The following is a 19,807-nucleotide window of genomic DNA, read 5'->3' on the forward strand; positions in this document are numbered from 1 at the left end:
CACGCGGGAAGCACTGCGTGTGTTAGCTCTTACAGTTACACTCAGCAGGTGCACAACCATTATCAGTTGCATGATGAATGCTGAGTGAATAAACAACTTAATGAATGAATATATTTGAGAGGTTAAGTCCTGACTAAGGTAGTAATTTGTTGATAAACATGATGGTAATTAGTTGGAAAATGTTGTGGTTGAAGTAAATGTAGAGAGGAGTCCATATCACCTCACCTGAGTGAATCCTGGGAAAGAAAGTAACACAGAGGTCCCTAGCATCGGATAATATTTGTGTCAGAACACCCAGAATGTAAAGATCTAATTCAACAGTCACGGATCATTGTCTGGGAAAGGGAACAGCAGAGCATGCCTCTACCCTCCTATCAAAACTGCCACTAATACACTGAGATGCCTTATATCTTTAAGGAATCTTTTTATAGTCCCCCAAACGTTTCCAGGATAGATTTTTTCCTGCCAGCCTTATTTACAGGGACTACAGCTTGTACATAACTGTTTTGCTTAATGGGCCTGAACCAACTATGCAAAATGCTCATCAGATCATTGGCTCAATGTTCACTTAAATGAGCCCAAAGCATAAGTTCTGGGAAACATGAGGCAGAAAATGACACAAATAAAACTGTGATAAGCCTAACTATTCCAGAACTCCTAAGTCAAGTGCCTGAGCTCCTCATTACTAGAACAGCTGCCTCCCAGATCATCCTAAGTAGGAAGCGAACACTCTAAAGCCCAGCATCTCCAGCCACAGTGCTTGCTGGGGCTTTGCCGGGAATGCACTAAAATGGCAAGAGCAAGGGTGATATTCCACCCTCCAGGAAGGCGTCACCAGCAAGCCCTAAAGTCTACAGCACGGCAGCTCTTCGGACAGCAGGGAGCCGCAAGGGCGACATCACCACTCTGCTTCCGCAGACACGCTGCCTTCACACGAATCCTGCTCAGTTCTGAATGCCTAAAAATAGAACAGTCTTTCCTCCGGCAGTGCCCCTCCTACTAGTTTCAGCAAGTATTTCACCATTTAATTTCCCCCTGTTGTAGCCCATTTGGTTAGTTCCAAATATCACCAGCAAATTCTCGACATTAAAAAGTAAAGAGCAAATATCTGCTCCAGCAGACACCCGTCCCCCGCGCGGCGCTAAGGGGCACATCACCCTCCAGCTTTCTGCTTCCCAGCAGTGGCTTCTTTCCAAAGATTCCAGGCAGCTATTTCTGTAAAACTAAAAGCTCAGGGACTCCATTCCCCACTCCCCAAATCTAGTACTACCAAATCAATTCAAGTTACTTGTTAACACATAATTGTGCAGAAACATTAGTCAGCAGAAATGTTCCCTCACTCACATATATTCAGTTCAACAGCATCACCTCAGAAAAGAAAGAAACTCCCAGCTGGCTCTGTAGCCGACTTCGAAACAATCTACACTGAGGAACCATTACGCAATGCGGGCCAAAAGTTGAAAACCTGGGAACACGAGTGCTCACCTAACCCACAACAGCATGTAGAATTTAAAGAAGGGTTAGGGTGAAAATCCAAGTTTCCAGATTCTTAATACGAATCCCTTCTCATGCTGGAGAAAATGAAGGTGAATGATGCCAAGTTTGTCTGGTTGCCGCCCCAAAGCCTGCTCTTTCAGAAGCTCATGCAACTAACTGAACAAGCTACACATTATAACTACATGGAGAAAATCCACCACGGAGAAATCTTTACTTCTCATTAACAAACTGCTGGAAAGAGTATTTTTATATGGAGGACCTCTAGAGAAATGGACACCATCAACTATATGCAAAGCAAAACAAAATGTTGACCTTTGATTGAAAGATCCAGAAGTGAATTCAAGTTTTTCCTGTTTCCTAGTTTTAAGGAGTAGCCCATCACCTGGCTGGTGTAGTGCTAGAGGACTAGAGTTTTCTGGCTTCTATTCTGTGGCTGCTGCTCAGGCTCCCCAGTGTCAGCAGAACGGTGAGGAGCAGCAGCCTCCCAGCCCCCGCGTGATGCTCGCAGCCACCTCCAGGCCCAGAAAGGAAGCTACTGGGAGCTGGGGCGGAACTGAGCGTCACTGGGTCTTAGGCAGCCAACAGGTGCCTGCTGGTCTCTCTTCTGGCAGCTACTGGGCACAGCCTGCCCTCTGCACAGCCTCCCTTTCTGCAGCTGCTCTTCCTCTCCCTCTCCTGTGTGAATAAATCCTTCTATCTCTCTGTCACTCCATTTTTAAACTAGCAGGTGAGGAACCACCAACTAGGTCCACCCCCACCCCCAGGTATGTCCGGTTTCACTAGGGTAGCCACCAACAACGTGCTTATACTGCTCTAATTAACTACACGTCAGGTCCAGTTCACCAAGGCTTAATACCAAGCAAAGAAAATATGTGCACACACCTACTATATGTGTGTGCATGTGTATGTGCATTAAACACAAAGAAAATGTAACAAATGCATTTTAATGCATATTTTTATATATCTCAGTAGCCACACTATTTTAGGGGAATTTTTCTATTTAGCAGTGGCATTTCATCTATTACCCTAGCTAATGGTTAAAAAAAAAAGCTAAAAAACCCATTTCATTGGAAACAGTGAGAAAAAAAAATAAGTATAAAACAGATAATGAAGGGAAGAGTAAAATAGTTAATGGGGGCTGACATTTTTTCATTCTAAACTGAGGTTTAAAATTTTTATGATGCATATATATTTCTAAACTAAGGTGAAAATCTAGAAATGGAAGCATTTATATTCATAAAACAAGGTTAATCTATAGTCCTCACAATGAAATTATTTTAAAGAAAGGAGTTCTATAAGCATTACAATAAAGCTATCTGATAAAATGCTTTGGATCCTATTGTAAGAAGAGTGTTGCTTAGCTGCATAATTTTATATCATTCTACATACAAAAGATGTGCCTTATCGCACTACCTAGATGCACAAAGAGAATATATCCCAATGACACATTTATTAGCACCTCAACTGTCAAAGGCATAAAACCATAGAGGCAAAAAGGGAAATATATTCTTGCAAATGAGCTGTGAGAAAAAGAACAAGGGATTAATGAAAATATCAGTTTTGATGGTTGTATCAGGAAATGCCAGGAAAGCATCTAAAAGCCATAGAGGAGTGGGCGAAATTGAGTGATGGAGCTCAAGTTCAGTAGAAGTTAAAGGCTTCGACCTAGGTTGAAGAGAGAGAGAGAGATCTGAAAGGGGGGCTGGGGGAGAAGGGGACAGAAAGAAAAAGACAGAGACAAAAAGTTCATGGGAGCACATGGGTGACTGCTCACGGGGTCACATCGAGAGCAAGAGGATCCAAGCTCTAAAAAGCATCAGAGGCTGCACAGACCTTTAGCAATTGCCAGGGTGACCTATAACAGCTACCCCAGGCCACTCTCACAGTAACAGAGAGGACAACACCAGCAGCCAAGAACTTTGTATCCATTTTCAAGGAGATTCTCCTCAGTGACATTTCTAAGTAACAGAAACACAATACAAATAACTAGAGAAAAATCTCCTTTCACTGGGCGAGCTGAGTACGTTTTCCTCCAAAGACGTGGTATTTGAGTTGGACCTTAAAGGATGAGTGAGAGTTTGCAAGATGAACAAGTGAAATGTCTTTTAGCCAAAACACGGGGGAAAAGAGCAACTGGCAGTTCTATTGTGTCAATCATTAAATAACAGGCCGGGCTGGAGATGGGAGGCCAGGCCAGGGAGAACACTGAATTAGACACAGGATCTATTCAAAACGGACTAGCCCATCCAGAGTCAACCTCAGAAACAGCCCTCACCATGGGGGAACAGCCCTAAGGACATCATCCAAAAATTCCCCCAGGAATTTCTCTAACAGGGCTGATGTACACAAATAGACAACAGAATTAAGACTGCATGGACAGCAAGCATGTTAAAGCATACCAATCAATAAGCCAGTGTGCGCTTAAAATGGTAGGGCCGGGCCTCCCCTGGTGGTGCAGCGGTTGAGTGCTGGGTTGCAAAGCTGCCCGCACAGCCTCTGCAGCGCTGGTTCGATCCCTGGCCGCTGTTGAGGGTCCCACATGGTGCGCAGAACTCTCCTGCCACCCGCTGCTCCCCTCAGCAGTGGACTTCGTCATTCTTCCTGTTCTGCTCTCCGCTCTGGCGAATTCTCTCACCCTCCCGCGCTTCTGACTGTACCCAGTGCTTGTATAAATAAATAAATCTTAAAAAAAAAAAAAAATGGCAGGGCTCTAATCTCTCTCACTTAAATGAGAGCCAGCTGTCTGGACACAGGCTGCACCGAACCTGGGCAACAGCATGAGCCTGACTTCCAGCAACCAGGCCAAGAGGCGCTGCAGGTCCTGGGCCTCATCACCTGTGAAGGAAAGGGTCAGCACGACAAGCTCTGCAGCCAAGATGTGCTGGTGCATGTACTGCCGATGTCTCTACTGCCGATGAAACTGAAATCTGAGGCATGTTCCTCACTAGCCCAAGTATAGTCAGAGGGCCACGTCATGATTGCGTTCAAAACTGCAGTTCCAGTAAATTGTTTTTAAAAAGTTGGTCCATTAAAAAGAGCAAATAGACATGAGCTAATCAATTAAAAATCTCAGGGGCTAAGAAGCAGGATGGAGCAAATCCCATCTAGGGACCATGGCCCAGGGCCCTGACGCGCCCACACCCAGGCTCCTGAGTCCCCCGTCCTGCCAGCGACCACCTCTGCTTCCTGCCTGAAGGGACGCAGGACTCAACGATTGCCACAATGATAAATGTAACAGGAGGGAAAACACTGATATCATAAAACCAAAGACCTGGGTAACACGTCGCCTCCTGGGCATCCCTTAAAGCTGCAGGAGCCACCTGATTCATATCTTACTACAGCAGCCTCATCTGAAATGATCTCACCCCCTGCTGGGGCCTCGAGGTCCATCTAGAGAACTGCAAGAGAGAAACCAAGGGAAGGACAAAAGCTGTTTATGAGAGGAAAGTGTCTCCTCATAGACAAGGATGTGGCACCCTCAGCACCTGGCCATCAAGCAAAGCTGTCACCGCTGTCCTGTGGCCGTGGGAAGAGCCAGGGGAGGCTGGGCACATGCTGAAGGGGGGACAACCCGTGAGTCACACTCCGAAAACCTGGTCCACACTCTAGCTACACGGCCTTACCCTCAGTGAAGCTGTCTGTTAGGCCTCAGTCTTTTAATTTACAGATCTCAGAAATCTCTCCCGCTGTCTCTGAGGCCCCTGGTAACCATGGTGACCCCAAGTTGAGACTAACTGACCCATAACAAGAAATCATCAGAATGCTTCAAACACAGACACCTCTATTTCTTTTACCCACCACTTATTTCAGACTGAGAAGGGCATTTAATGCAAGAGAAGGTCAGTCTCAGAGGGGAAAAAGTGAAGAAATCTGAGGACAACATCCGCTCACAAGTGCCAGTCGCCTCTGACATCACCGAGCTGTCCAGGAACAACTGTATGTCTTTCAACCACCCACCCCGAGACTGAGCCCCTCTCCCCTGAGCACACAGGTGTGCAAAACACCAACACTAACCAAGAAAATCACCAAAACTTCATGAGTTTTTAGAGGGAAAATGCATTTATAAAATTCCTATCATTTTAATCTCCCTTGATTTTCCTCTTTAGTAAGTTAAGTTCAATTTCATAACATAAAGAATAAATTGTCGATTTTGCATGAGGCTGAAGGTCCCTGGATCAGACACCCCCAGAATCTCAGACACCCCACTCTAACCTACAGAGTATTTCAGAGACGAGCCCTTCACACCAAGGAGACTGCAGTCCCCGCCTGAGCACGCAGTCTTCTCTAATGGAAGAAGAGGCTGCCGCATCCTGGCTCCTGACCTTTTCCTGATTGAAGAAGCAATCACTGATCCCCCTTGTGTGACCCTGAAGAACAGAGTTGGCGGTGGGGACCTTGTACAGTTGGTTTATCTTAAAACGTGTCCTCCCTGTCTGAGAATCTCATCTTTACTCAGAGGAAGGAGGAAGTCATTTCCTCTCTGCATCATGTGCAGGGATGCAGTCACCCCACCCCACACCTCGGGTCCCTCAATGCCAGGTCCACGCCCCTCCCTCCCTACCCGCGACAGGACTGGCATCGTCCCTGTAGCTCCCCCATGAGTATTACTAAACCACTTATCCTTTTCTAGCCCAGCTGATGCTGTTTGGATAACTCGTCCAACCCAAGAAGCGCCCAAAGGGTTGGGACTTTCCTCTGTGCCCCAAGAAGACTCCATAGCAGCCTCCACACTCTCCTGCATTGTGGTCTATTAGCTTGCATCCCTGGATTTCTGCTCTCCACCAATCTTCACACCCCCAGAGTAGAAGGTACAGAGAATGCCAGGCATGTGAGCAGCCCCAGGCACTATTTCCTTGCTGAAATCCCAAGTGCAAATCCCAAATGCAGAACTTAAAGAACTTAATGTAAAAAAACTTAACCTTCTTTTAGGCATCTCTCCTTTGTTAAAACCAGGAACTCAAGTTCAAAGTTTCTCTATTTATTGCCTTTACTTAGAAAAATAACATAAACCAACACCACAAACAAAATCACAGCTTCTGTCTTGACACTCGCAACCCCCTAGTTCCACCTTTCCTTTGTATTTACTAACAGATCTGCTTTTGTTTAATTGAAGTAGCACTGCATTGTAACATTACACATTGGTCACTGAGATTGGTGAATGGCTCTTCAAAGCCAAGAATTACCCTAGAAGTATACATGAAAGAACTTAAGTATCAGAAACCAGAAGGAAAGTCATCTTAGAAAAATCAAAATCAACAAAAAACTATGAACCAGAGACACTTTTTGGGGGGTGGGGGGCAGGAGGGGAGGGATTGGGGTCAGAATGGGGGGGTTGCAATTGTATGGGGAATATAAAAATAAAATTTATTATAAAAAAAAAGAAATGAGAATCGTATCATTTCTGTGCACACAATCCTTTAGATGCCTTTAGCTCACTCCGTATACACAAACCGACCAAATTTCCATCCTTTCATATATATCAAATGATTTGTTGGTGTGTTGGGCATAAGATTTATTAAAAATCCAATTCACTTCAGAAAAACTAATAAAATAAAGAACTCTGGTCAGCTCAAAAATCTACATTTCACACACAGTGCAAAATGAGAACCATAACTCCCCAAATAAGAAACTTCCTAGGATGTACTGTTCATTAGCTAAGGCATCCAACAGTTCCTATCAATGACTCTTCTATTTCTCATGTCTGCAGTGAAACTGTTGCTCACCCACTCAGCTATCAATATGGTAAAACCTGAGATAATATATTCAGACAAAAGGGAAGTACCTACTCAATTTACTTTGATATTTATTAGCAATAAAAACTACCTTAAATTCACTCTTTCATGTATCGTAATTACTAAGCAACTATGTGCCTGACACAGCACTAGGCACCAAAGCTAAAGTGACAAAATAGACCTTCTGGCCTAACGGTACCCAAATAACCACCTAATTACAAGTAAGCAAGCAGTATGCGCTATGAAAGAAAAGTTAACGGTTAAATAGTTTTCCAACTTTGAGGAAAAGGCTACTACAATTATACTGTGAAATTATAAGATGACCAACTTAAAGATGACTTCATTAGTTCTTTATACAAAATCATCTGCAGAGATTTCATTTCTGTCATATTACAACTACGTCTAGCCACAGATATGACCTTATTAACAGAATAGGTCTGCAGTCTAAGAAACAAAACCTTACAATTGAGAATGCTACAAAGTTCTGGGACAACAGATGATCCAGAAGAGGCATCAATATATCAAGAATCAAGTCCTTTTGCTTATCTTTTGATAATCTGTTCTAAAACCTACACTGATGATTAATAAAAGTATTCCCTACTTTGAAAAAAAAACTCAAGCTTTCAGAGAGGAAGACCAGCGGTTAAAAACAGCAACGGATACTTAATATTATTTTCTAGCCTAGAGTTGATCCTACAAAATTCAAAGAAAATAAGTCTGTTTCTTACATAAAAATCTCAGAGAAGTATTAATTCTGAGAAACACTCTTACTTTGAACTTTACTTTGCAGCATCTCTAGAGATTTTAATATACTAGTTAACACATCCTCTTTTTTAATTTTGCAATTTCATGACTCTGCAGATATCTTATTACTGTGTGCTGGGACAAGTGAGGCTGTGGGGACACTTTCAGCCATCAATAGTGCCAGAACAATTACCCTGGAGGGCCTCCCCTAGTGGCGCAGTGGTTGAGCACTGGGCTACCCCGCAGCCTCTGCAGCGCCGGTTCGTTCCCCGGCCTCCAGCGAGGGTCCCACAAAAAAAAAAAAAAATTACACTGGAACAAATGCTTGTTGGGGACGCCAAACTGCCATCTGCACGATCGTATGGAGATGCAGTGGAGAAAAACTACACCGTGATCCTGTCCGTGAGGCTCCATGCGAAACCACAGACATAAACTGAAGAAGGGGCAACAACAAGCAGTTCTTCTGATAACTCAGAAGTTAAACCATGGGATCATGAATTCCACATTTTAGCATTACAGCTAGTTTCCAGAATATTTCATAGCCGTGTTATGTAGTGCCCCACAGAGTAAGAACGCACAGAAATATAAACACCGATTACCTTTGCTCCAAAGATGACGAAAACATTTGTCCAAAGGCTGATTCAGAATCACAAGGCAGTATTTCAAATTTCCTATGGAAAAAAGAAATGTAAAACAACATAAATGAGTGAACGGAGTCTCTTCCTGTCACTGGAATCTAGAATCATGTTCTACCAGGCCTGCCCAAAGTGTAACCTCAATCAAAGCTGATTTCTTACTCCTTTATTTTAAACGACACTACAGATTAACTGGATCTCCTGTATTCAATGTGCCTACGCATTACTATGTTACTCAGGGATTTATGAGAATGGCTATTTTTTGACAGAAAAACAATTGGGTAAGCTGCTTTTTATAGGGGCTGGGAGGCAGATAAGCTCTTGACATGGCTCCTTATCCTTACAAGACATGCACCGCTGGACACAACGACCCTTCCACGCGGCCTAGCCCTTCTCCTCCTGCCCTCAGCTACCCTGGGGTGTGGGTCTGTGGTCTTGTGTTTTTAACTTCACTTGGTTCTCTCCACATTGTCTCTCTGATTCTTTCTCTCCTTTAGTCCCTACCGCAGCTTGAACTCTCCAGTGCAAAACATGACTAGCTCTTCCCATGACTCTTGTTCTGGGTCTTTAAATGACACTCAAACAACTAGGAAAGACAGAGACTAGACGAGTTACTTCTTCAACAATAATTTGAAGGTGTTTATAAGGCACTTTAAATAGTGCAAAGAGAAATGCTATCAGACTGTTGAAAATCTGTCCTTCAGCTCAGCCCAAGCACTCCATTTCATTTGTGGAAAAGAAATGTTTGTTTGGTGATAAGAATTAATTGTTTGTTTGTTTGTTTTCTCAAGTAATCTCAACATTAGAAATGGAACAAGATAAGAAAATGAAAAGAGGATGCCATTACCCACAGCAAACATTATTAACTGCCGATTATATACAGGTGCTAGACTACAAAGAAGAGTAAGATTACAGGGTCTCCCTAAGGTAAGACATTTACAATAAAGTCAATTTATTCCACCACACAATACAGTCCAAGTGTATGATGTGCCAGGTAGCAGATGTAAGTGTGCGGCAGGGGTTCAAATTCTAGAAAGTCAATAAGGTCTCACGTCATCCTAGAAATCTTTGTGAAGTGCAGATTTTTCACCCTGATCTTAACAGGAAAAAGAAGTTGAACAGAATACAAGGGCAATTCACACAAGGAAGACCCCGCTCAGGAAGCCACCAGCCTTTGCTTCCAGGGTCACTAGGATAGAAAGTTTCAGAGCAAAGACCTCATTCACTGGACACTCGGTCACCTCACAGCCCTGACATATCCTGTTGAAGACACCAAAGGAATTCAAGTTGAGGCACCCTGGCAGTCTTTGAGGGATGCAGAAAGGAGGAGAGAAGGCGAGTTGTGCCTATTTGGGAATCCTTTTTATGAAGTCATTGCTGAAGCAGCGAGGAAGCAGGTGCTCACTGAGATATCGCTCAGAAAGGGCAGAGAAAAGAACGCAGATGAAGGCAAAGTTGTCACAGAGCTGAAAGAAGCTAAAGGAAAGGCAGCAAGGTGAGAGATCTAAGAGGGCATGCCCAAGAATGTGCTGTCAGTATCGCAGCATGTGAGAGGAACATCCAGGAGACTAAACAATGAGGCCAGTGGGGGAGGAGGGGAGGGCACAGGAGAATATCAAAGAAAAATCTGAAAATTCATGGAGGATGGTCCATGGAGTCCAAGGAGGAGACTTAAAACATGAGGAGAGACGCCCTATCTGAAGAACAGTTAAGTGGGCTGTGAGGAAAGGGGAAGGAGCAAAGTCAAGAGAAAGTATTTTAAATCTGTAAACTCATTTTAAGGAGGAAAGTCGGAGAAAGAAGGGTAACTACCCATTCCCTCACTGAACAGGTATTTATAGAGCACTTGGAACAAGCAGCTCGCTAGTGACAGAACTGAACAAGAGAATTGGGGTCTCCCCCTCCCCAGGCTTACATCCTGCTGGTAAAAACAGATGTGAGATTGAGGCTCTTGGAGCCGTATCACAGAGGTACACAAAACTAAGGTGGAGGTAGAGCATGCTTTATTTATTTATTAAACATATAAGCAAAAGCAAATATGGAATTAGCACAGGATATGCAAATAGTTAAAACTGCTGCTGTAAGAAAAGAATTCCAGGGGCTGACAATTCACAATTCTGAAGACAAAGTTTCAGGGGGGTTAACTAACAGGTATAGGACAGCAGATCTGTCTGCGGTTTAAGGACTTTTCCCACCATTTCTGGGGAGGGGAAGTGGACAGGCAGAGACTGTAAGTGCATGAGAGCTGGGAAGCTGGCAAACTGCTCTCAGGAGGATGAGGGTGCTGAAGACCCTCCTCTGGGCAGCATCAGAGCAAATGACTGAGGCAGAACTGGAGACTGCCACACGCTATTTTTTTTTTTTTCCTTCTGTAACAACAGAATCCAGGGGCTTTGCTTGTTTTGTTTTATTTTTGTTTTTGCTTTATTCTGCTTCCTGGTTTCTCTTTTACAGATACATTCCTGTGCAGGTGCAAAAAGACATGGTCCAGACTCTGCAGCTAGCTGGAGGCAGAGATGAGTGATGAGGAGATAAGGCTGAGGAGATGAGAGAGGAGCTTTGTACACAACTTCTAGAGAGACTTTCAAGTGGAGGAGGGCTTTTCTGCTCCTTTTCTGCTATCCTGCCATCTGCAGCAAGGATTGATGGGTTCACTGTGTGAAATCCCGGCAGCCACCTTGGGTCTTAAGAACAACGGTAATAGCCTGCGGGAGCTGCGGTCCCTGATAACCTCACGTAAGCTCCATGCCACCTCCATGGCCGGCCTCCAGGCTTCTTTTATGTGAGAACCAAAATAAACTTCTATTTTGGGCTTCTGTGTCATACAGAGAGAAACTGAATTTCAGTGAATGCAGTGAGCATGGTCCAGGATGGGCTAAGGTGAAGGCGACCTGCAGACTGGAGACGACCTGAAAGAACAGGCGAGCATCGATGCGGGGGAGAAAACTTGAAGGCATTCGTTCTGTCAACATGGGTGGAGCATCTGTGTAACAAGGCACAGTCTGGCACATGTTAAGAGCAAGGAGCTCATCACTTGGGTGCAGCAATATCCTTTTACCCTTGACGAGGGAAAGCACTGCTGAGCAGGCATTCAGCGACACTGCGTGCGTGTTTAAATGACTGAACGCAACTGCTTTCCATCACTGCTTCTTCAATATGTGAACTCAGAACGTTTGTAGTTCACAGAGCAATCTGATAAGGGCAAAAAAGCGTATTATCCACCTTACTGCTCCTCTAAACCAACACTCTCATTAAGGTAGTATCTAGGAAAGCATTTTTAAAAAGAATGAGCAGAATGAGAACGCATGGCACAGATAAAATTTACTAGTGGCACTATCAAATCATCATGAATGAACAACTTCAGCTATTTCTGTAGATGGCATTTACATTGAGCTGGTTCTATACATGAAGTTACTCGGGCAACAGGTCTTTCCTCTTCTAACCTAGTCTCGTCTGCAGTTGTAACTACAGGAAGATCACTCGGGACATACTTTGTACTAAAGCTCTCTCGATGACCAGGCAGTAGCAGGCTATAGAAAAGGCAGCAGCTAGATCTGCCCAGTGTCCATCAGTAGCTTAGGGGAGTATCTCCAAGCAGACTTCTCATCACATCAAACTCCACACTCGCAGACACTGAACCATCAGGTGATGCCTCTGGCTCAAACTGTCTAGGAATTTAGAAAAAAGAGTAGGCAACCGTAGAAGTAAGGAAATTAATAATCTCTCTCAAGCTGTCACACTGATGCTATTCCTAGGAGATGTAAAATGGTTTAAGAAAAAGGCGATGAAGTCCTTCATTACGCCACAAAGGCTACAAATGCTTGGGTGCAGTATCTCAAGGCAATCTCGGAGAAATGCAGGAACAGATGGCAGAACTTCAAATGAAATAGTCACAGAACGTTTTCATTATCTATAGAAATGGAGGATGCATTCCACTTTAAAGAACAAAGAAATATACAGCCTAGTCTCAGGCTTTCCTGTGTTGTCAAAATCCTTGAACTACTTTCTCAAAAGGGCTTTAATTACAGAAGATGGAAAATCCCTGGTCACACAAGTGTCAAGGCCAAGCGCTCCAAGGTGCTGGGGTATCCTGTATGACATACAGTTAACCAAGTTATGACATAAAAATGAGGGGGAAAAATAGAGCCAAATCCTGAGCCTGAGCTGAGAAGGGAAACAGGCCTCTGAAGGTCAGGGAACAGTTCAAAGCAGCCAGCTGTGGGGTGGAGCGAAGTAGGAGGGGCTTCCCACTTTCATGTCACTGTGTGTCCGTCTCTCCTGTATTAAAAAAAAAAAAATCTGAAGATTCACTTTTCTTTGGAGAAATGGCTGACACTATGACTGAGGGAGGGGATACACAGATAATGCTGGGCCTCAGATAGTGCAAGAAAGAAAGGAAGTGCTCCCCCAAACCAACACAACCACGCTGACAGCAGTGTGTGCAGGGCAAGGAGCCAACCCCAAGAGCCCAGTGGCCAGACTGGACCAGCTTGAACAAGAAAACAGAAATAAAAGCAGTGCTGAACTACAACCCAAAGTATCGAAATAGATGTTAACGAGTTAGTTCTGATATAATGATTGCATTAATAAAGTAGGGGGAAGCACAGCTCGCCTGTCCCCAGTAATGTACCCTGTGCGCGACCCTGTGCAGGAAGAAGTCTTCCCAGTGGAGAAACCTGACAAACGTGACTGCAGCCAGGTTATATAGTCCATGTTGATAGTCATAAATCATGTTGACAGGATGCACCCTTGATGTGATGTGGTCAAAACAACTACCTCTGTGTCATCTTCCCAAGCCCACAGCCCCAGTGGAACCAGGAGAAAATGACCAGACAAACTCCAAGAGGCGCATGTGACAATATGTGTAGTTAACACCCTCAAAACTGCCAAGGCCATTAAAAATGCAGAGTCAGACACTGCAATAGCCCACAGGATCCTAAGCAGACAAACAATTAACTGTTACTTGAGTGAACTAAACAAAAAAGGTCCATTAAGTTACAAAAAAAAAAAAAAGTCTGCATAAGCTATGGAACTAATAATAAACTAATACAAATATATTGATATTGGTTCATTAATAATAAATGTGCCATACTAATGGGAGATGTTAATATGGGGAACTGCACATGGAGGGAGGGGGGCATATGGTAACGTTCTCAATAAATATAAAGCTGCTTTTTTTTTTTAACAAACTCTATTAATATTTTTAAGGTCCTGGGGCAAGGGAAAAACAGAGCTGAAAACTATTCCATAAAGCAATTTCCAGCAATTTCTCCATGGAACAAAATTGTCATTAGACAGAGCCCCAAAGTCTAGATTCCAAGTATAAAGACAAAAAAAAAAAAAAAAAACACCATACCAGGAGGCAAAGCTAATATTCCACCTTGGTAAACCAGAGTTATATCAAGATTTTCTTTTAATTAAGAAAGTAAAACAAGGACACCAGGACAGTGAATTTCAAAGGAACCAATATCATTTTATTTCTATTTCAATCTCTTTCTTTTTATTTCATTCTATACAACTCCCTAAGCAATGCCCTCCAATCTCAGGGCTTCAAATACAGTCCACCGAGGACACCTGGTCAAGACTCTGAAAATGAACATTATTTGGATTATGCACAGAGGTGGACCCTGTTCACATTTTTAACTCAATGATCTCAGAAATCTGTTAAGCAATTCAGGGATAATTTTGTTGTTGTTAAAAGAAGGCAATTAAGAATCAATGCCTCGGGCCTGCCCTGGTGGCGCAGCGGTTGAGCGCTGGGTTGCGAAGCTGCCCGCAGTCTCTGCAGCACCAGTTTGATCCCTGACTGCCAGGCGAGGGTCCCACATGGCCATGGCGCGTGGACCTCTCCTGCCGCCCGCTGCTCCCCTCAGCAGTGTACTTCGGTCCTTCTGCCTGCTCTGCTCCCCGCTCTGGCTCTGGTGAATCCTCTCACCCTCCCGGGCTTCTGACAGTACCCAGGTGTTTGTATAAATAAAAAAAAGAATCAATGCCTCTTGATATGCAGATAAGCAGCCTCCCCATCCCCCACCTCATTATCCCCCTACCCTAGAGTAGAGGCCCAGCTTATCTGGGACTGGGGGAGGGTCCTTCGGAAGAGGTGTGAGCGCAACACAGCAGCACCCCAGTGCATCCACGCTCACTTCTTCAGCCTGTTGGGGTGACTTGCAGTTGAGTTGTGAGCAGCAAAGTAAAATTACAGATTTTCACATAAACTGATCGTCACTAAATGGCAGAGAAGTTTCAAAATATTCTTCAACACATATTGAAGATAATTCAAATTCTGCCAAAGCACAATCACATGAAATGATCACTTGTACCTCCTAGAACAAGCTCCTGACAAGTTTTAAGTACACTCAGAACATTCTAACCAGCCCTGACAAGAACTCAGTGCGGGGCGAGGGGGAAGAGATTAGAAAAGCTAGCTACCCTTAACGGTGGACCGCTGGGTCTCCACGTCCACTTCGCTAAGTACATCAGAACAGGAACTGGTGTTTAAAAGGCCAGCCTCCTTCCCTATAGATTCTGACTCCACATGTTCGCAGCAGGCCGGGCATCTTGATTTTCTAAGAGCCCCAATAAGAGCCTAATGGGAAACCAAGTGGAAACCTCTGGTAAGCACCTTGAGATGTCAGCCTGTGGTAACAGAAGGTCATGGTAAACAGCGACATTATTTTAAAATACTGTTCATTTCCCTTTTATTTCACTGTTCTTTAATTGCTGTTTTCTGGGAAATTATATTTAGCACAAAATAATTCTGTGTGTTTTTTTTATAAATAAACATTTATATCTGGCTTTTTTTTTAACGATATGGTATGAGGTCAAAAAAGGAATAACAGCCTGTACTATAGAAAAAATACTTTGAAATAAAACAACTTACAGTAGGAAAAAAATTACTGAAATTCATTATCTAGTTATCAAACATTTATGATCTTCTTTAAAAAAATATACTGGAACGCAGATAAAAATCAGTATCAGTCAAAACACATGCCAGTCATATATATTACAGCTATTTTGTCAGAGGTCCAAAGATCATTATTATGAACCTCTCATCCTTAAAAGCATTTCAATTAAACAATGGAAACTCCAGGGCACTGAATTTCATTTTTGTATTGCACAAACTTCTATATTTAAGAGCAGGATTTTTTTTTAAGTGTACACAGGGAAATCAAAACTGTCAAGTCGATTGGTTTTTTGAGGAAATAAATTGCATGTGGACAAAGCAGAACTATTAAAAAGCTCTGAACAAATATTCCATACCAAAGTCTATTAAAATAATCGAATTACCCATAGACTAAGAATTGGTAAGTCGTATATAACAAATTGCTTCAGAGAAAAACAGAAATCAGACACAGATAATTTCTGCAGAAATCTCCCCTAACCCCTGACATCCCAGCCATGAGTGACCCTTGAATAGACCCCGCTGCACCTCTCCAGTGATAAAGTGTGCCCCTTCCTAGTTCTCAGGACATGCTAGGTGCCACCCTAGCCCATCACCGCCAGCTTCCACCCAGTGGTCTTCAGCAAAACTCACTTCAAGGAGGTTTTCATGCTGCCACCTCCTGGAAGTAACTACTGTCAGGGTCATGGGTGATCTCCTATTGCAAAATCCAATGGCTGAATCTCGATTCTCATCTTGGCTGACACATCTTGGAGGTTTTCCTTCTTGCTTCCTTCCTTCTTCAAACACCTACTTCCCTGGATTAGAAACCACTCTCTAGTGCTTCTCCTCCCCCAACTGGTCACTCCTGCTTTGTCTCTCTTGCTGCTTATTCCTCATCCTCAGGGAGAGCACTCTGTGGATGTTTACTGGGTGAATGCTGAACATCCCCAGTTTGGATATGCAGGTGAGCTCTAGATGTCAACACTGAGGCCTTTTCTTTTCTCAGCCCATTTGACTCCCTAAGCAATGCTCCCTGGCTTCAAATACCACCTACAGTGGTGTCTCCCGTTTTCATGTGTCCAACCTGAGATTCTCCCCATTCAACAGCCCCACATGGATGGATACGCAACAGACACCTCAAACTTGACCAGGCCCACCACCCAATTCCTGACTACCCTCTGGTTCCAAACCTGTCCCTCCGGTCTTGCCCAAGCTAGTACCACCTTCACCACAGTCATCTTTTTCACAGGAACATTGTTCACCTCTAGATTTGATAATATGGCCTCCCAGCTTCCACAGTTGCCTCCACTATACTCTGTTGTCCACATAGTGGTCAGAGGATTCTTGCTATAGTCGGACCAAGGCACTCCTGTTCAAGACCCTCCACTGGCCTCCCTTTACAGTAAAAGCCAAATCCCCAATAAAGCACCTGCTACAAGGTCCCACAAGGTAAGGGGGTTCTATCCGTTCTATCCCCTAACACTTCTCTCTTTCTCCCTCTCTCTCTCTTTCTCTCTCTCTCTCACACACACAACATCTTGCTTCTTCAGATTTTTCTTGAGTTATAATGATCCACATCACATTTAACTGTTTGAAGGCAAGGTGATTGGTCCACACACACACACGCACACACAGGCTTCTAGTTGCTCCTCAAATATACCAAGCATAATTCAACCTTTTATACTGTTACTGAGCATAGTCACATACTAAGTGGGTCTCTCTCTCTCCCCCAAACTAATCCTTCTGTTTAAACGTAATGAGCACAGAACTTCCTAGCCTTTAAAGTACTTAAAATAGGACATTCCCACCCTGCACCATTTTCCTGATTTTCCTGGTAACTGCATCACCCATTTGTTCATCCATTCTTTTTTCTAAAGTTTTCTTCCTACACAAGAACATAAACTCTTAGGTCCAGTAATTACAGCAACGCCACACAAAACTTGATAAATATTAAGTAGCTCTACCAACTCTTTCTGTCCATCTACAATAAATTGATTCCAGCCACATTCTCTAATATTCAAGTCACCCCCGCAATCTGCAGACAAATGGTTCAGTGCCCAATACGTTTCTCACAGAATGAAATAACAACTTTGTAAAACACAAAGACCCTTTCTAGGTCCTGGAGCCTGAGTATGACTCTGAGACAAAATATTCTGATTGGGATACTAGAAAACACAGCAGTAAAAACCAATCACCTTGCCTTCAAACAGTTAAATGTGATGTGGATCATTATAACTCAAGAAAAATCTGAAGAAGCAAGATGGTCCACAGAAGTGCAACTGCATAGAGAGGTTGGCAGTATTTTCTTGGAGAACAGAGAGGTCTTTCTAGCTAAATGTGGATGTTTACATTTAGTAGCTCCTTAGGGAAGAAAGAAATCCATGCAGTATGCCGTTGAACCCATCAGATCCAGGCACATATTAGGTGTTGTCATTTAACCTTTCAGGTTAAGGGTTTCAATCCCTTTCCACCTAAGACCATCACCCCACATGATACCCCTGCAATGGTCTGTCAACTCTGACATGACAAAAACTATGCCTCTTAGCACCAAATGCCCCAATCAATTCCCACAAGAATGCAGCTATGCTAGAAATGCCTGTCAGTTGAGAAAAAGATTTTGTATAACAACTAAAAACAGTAAATTTCTACTGTGTAAGGAGTAGGGGGCTGGGGTGGAGAGGTTAGCTTTTAAAAAGTTTTGAGTCTTTCTGGACATGAAAGAAGGTGGCTACCACAAGAAGAATTGTCTTTCTTTGCTCTTGCAAAGTTTAGCCACATTCTTGCTCCCAATGAACACATTCTCACTGGAGCCCAATGCCGGAAGCTGAGTCCTTTGTCCTGTGGCACTAACAACTCCCAAGTCGCTGACAAAGCTCAGAGCTGCCCCATCAACGGTCCTGTGCTCCACTGACCTGGGCCTCAATAAACTGTGTTTCCTGTCAATCAAGAAAATCAATCACTGCCTAGCAAACCCTAGCTGTAATGTCATAGCCCTAAGGGTTCATCATAAAGCACTAGGAAATTATAGTCCCTCACATCAGTTTTGATGGGTTGACAGTGGGGTCCACAATAGTGCTGACACTGGAAAAGTCAAAACTTTCCGAAGGCAGACTTCATGTAAGTTTGGGACGTGCTTCTAAAACAAACACAGGGCCTACCTTTTATTCTCAAGCAACTCCCACCACCCTGATCCAATTCTCACCACCTCACATAGCATCGGATCCCTCTCACCAATCAACAGACAGTCAACCCATTATCAATTACTCCCTTTTTAACACCTGCTGGGTGTGTCAGGACAGGTGAGAACTGTTTTGGGAATGGTGGGCTATAAAGCTTTGCTGGCTTCCCCAGTAAAAATACCACTAAGTCACATGGAGCCTTAGCTTCCTCTTTTTAATATTCCTTGAACAAGACTCTGACTTAAGAGAAACCAGTATTATAATTGAGCTATGTCCAAAGCAAGCTATGTCCAAAGCAAGCTGAGAGAACACGAGTTGCACATACTCGTGTTCTCTGAGGTATGTGTGCAGCTGGTCTGGAGAAAACCATGGACATGGACCTGGAGCTCCAGAGTTTCCTCCACACTTCCCACTGTCTTCTTCATTTGACATGGCTCGGCAGCACACCACCACATGCCTGAAGTCTTTCTACCTAAAATATCCTTTTCCCACTTCTTTTTAATTCTTTTTTTTAAAGATTTATTTATTTATGCATACAAGAGCTGGGGTACAGGCCAGAGATGCAGTGTGTGAGAGGATTCACCAGAGACAGAGTGGGGAACAGAACAGGCAGACTGACTGAAATCCACTGCTGAGGGGAGCAACAGGGAGTCAGGAGAGGTCTGCCGCGTCATGTGGGTAGCTCCCTGGCCGGGGACCGAACTCGTGCTGCAGTGGCTGCGGACACCTTCATAGGTTGCGTCTTAAGCCCTTGTGCCGCCAGGGAGAGCCCTTTACCCACTTTTTTAAAGGAAGAATATAGATTTGAATTCAGAAGGATTATGTGCCAGAAGCCAGCTGTGCCCACACACACAGTTCACCTAATTGAGAGGTCGATCCACAAAAGGACATGTCCCCCTCTGGGCTCTGCGAATTTGGGTGGTGACATGCATCAGTGCACAACAATGCTCTGGCAACAGCGAGTGACCCACCCTGAGCCACAGGGGAGCACCTGACTCAGAGCACACACCTGAGTGGTCCCAAGTCAGATCCAGGTGTAGGAAGTGCATAGAAGGGTCACACAAAAGGGTCACACGGCTCCGGCAGTGCCATTTATTTATTTATTTTTTGCTTTCACAGAAAGGCTACACAGATACA

The 19,807-nt window shown here is 43.8% G+C and overlaps 1 protein-coding gene across 4 annotated transcripts in view; it reads right to left on the minus strand.

Annotated features, from left to right (window-relative positions):
* Positions 1-19,807, minus strand: part of TPK1 (thiamin pyrophosphokinase 1) — a 240,503-nt gene that overhangs the window by 186,022 nt on the left and 34,674 nt on the right. The window contains exon 3 of one of the 4 annotated variants that reach the window (XM_037515134.2): positions 8,573-8,644. In XM_037515134.2, the coding sequence (XP_037371031.1) occupies positions 8,573-8,644 (72 nt within the window). Of the gene's footprint in view, positions 1-5,120; positions 5,133-8,572; positions 8,645-19,807 lie in introns of those variants that run through there. The other 3 variants (XM_037515150.1, XM_037515142.2, XM_054692747.1) reach the window with 3 other exon arrangements.

This window comes from Talpa occidentalis, unplaced genomic scaffold, assembly GCF_014898055.3.
Source record: "Talpa occidentalis isolate TD23 unplaced genomic scaffold, MPIMG_talOcc4v2.1, whole genome shotgun sequence".
Classification (NCBI taxonomy): Eukaryota; Metazoa; Chordata; class Mammalia; order Eulipotyphla; family Talpidae; genus Talpa; species Talpa occidentalis.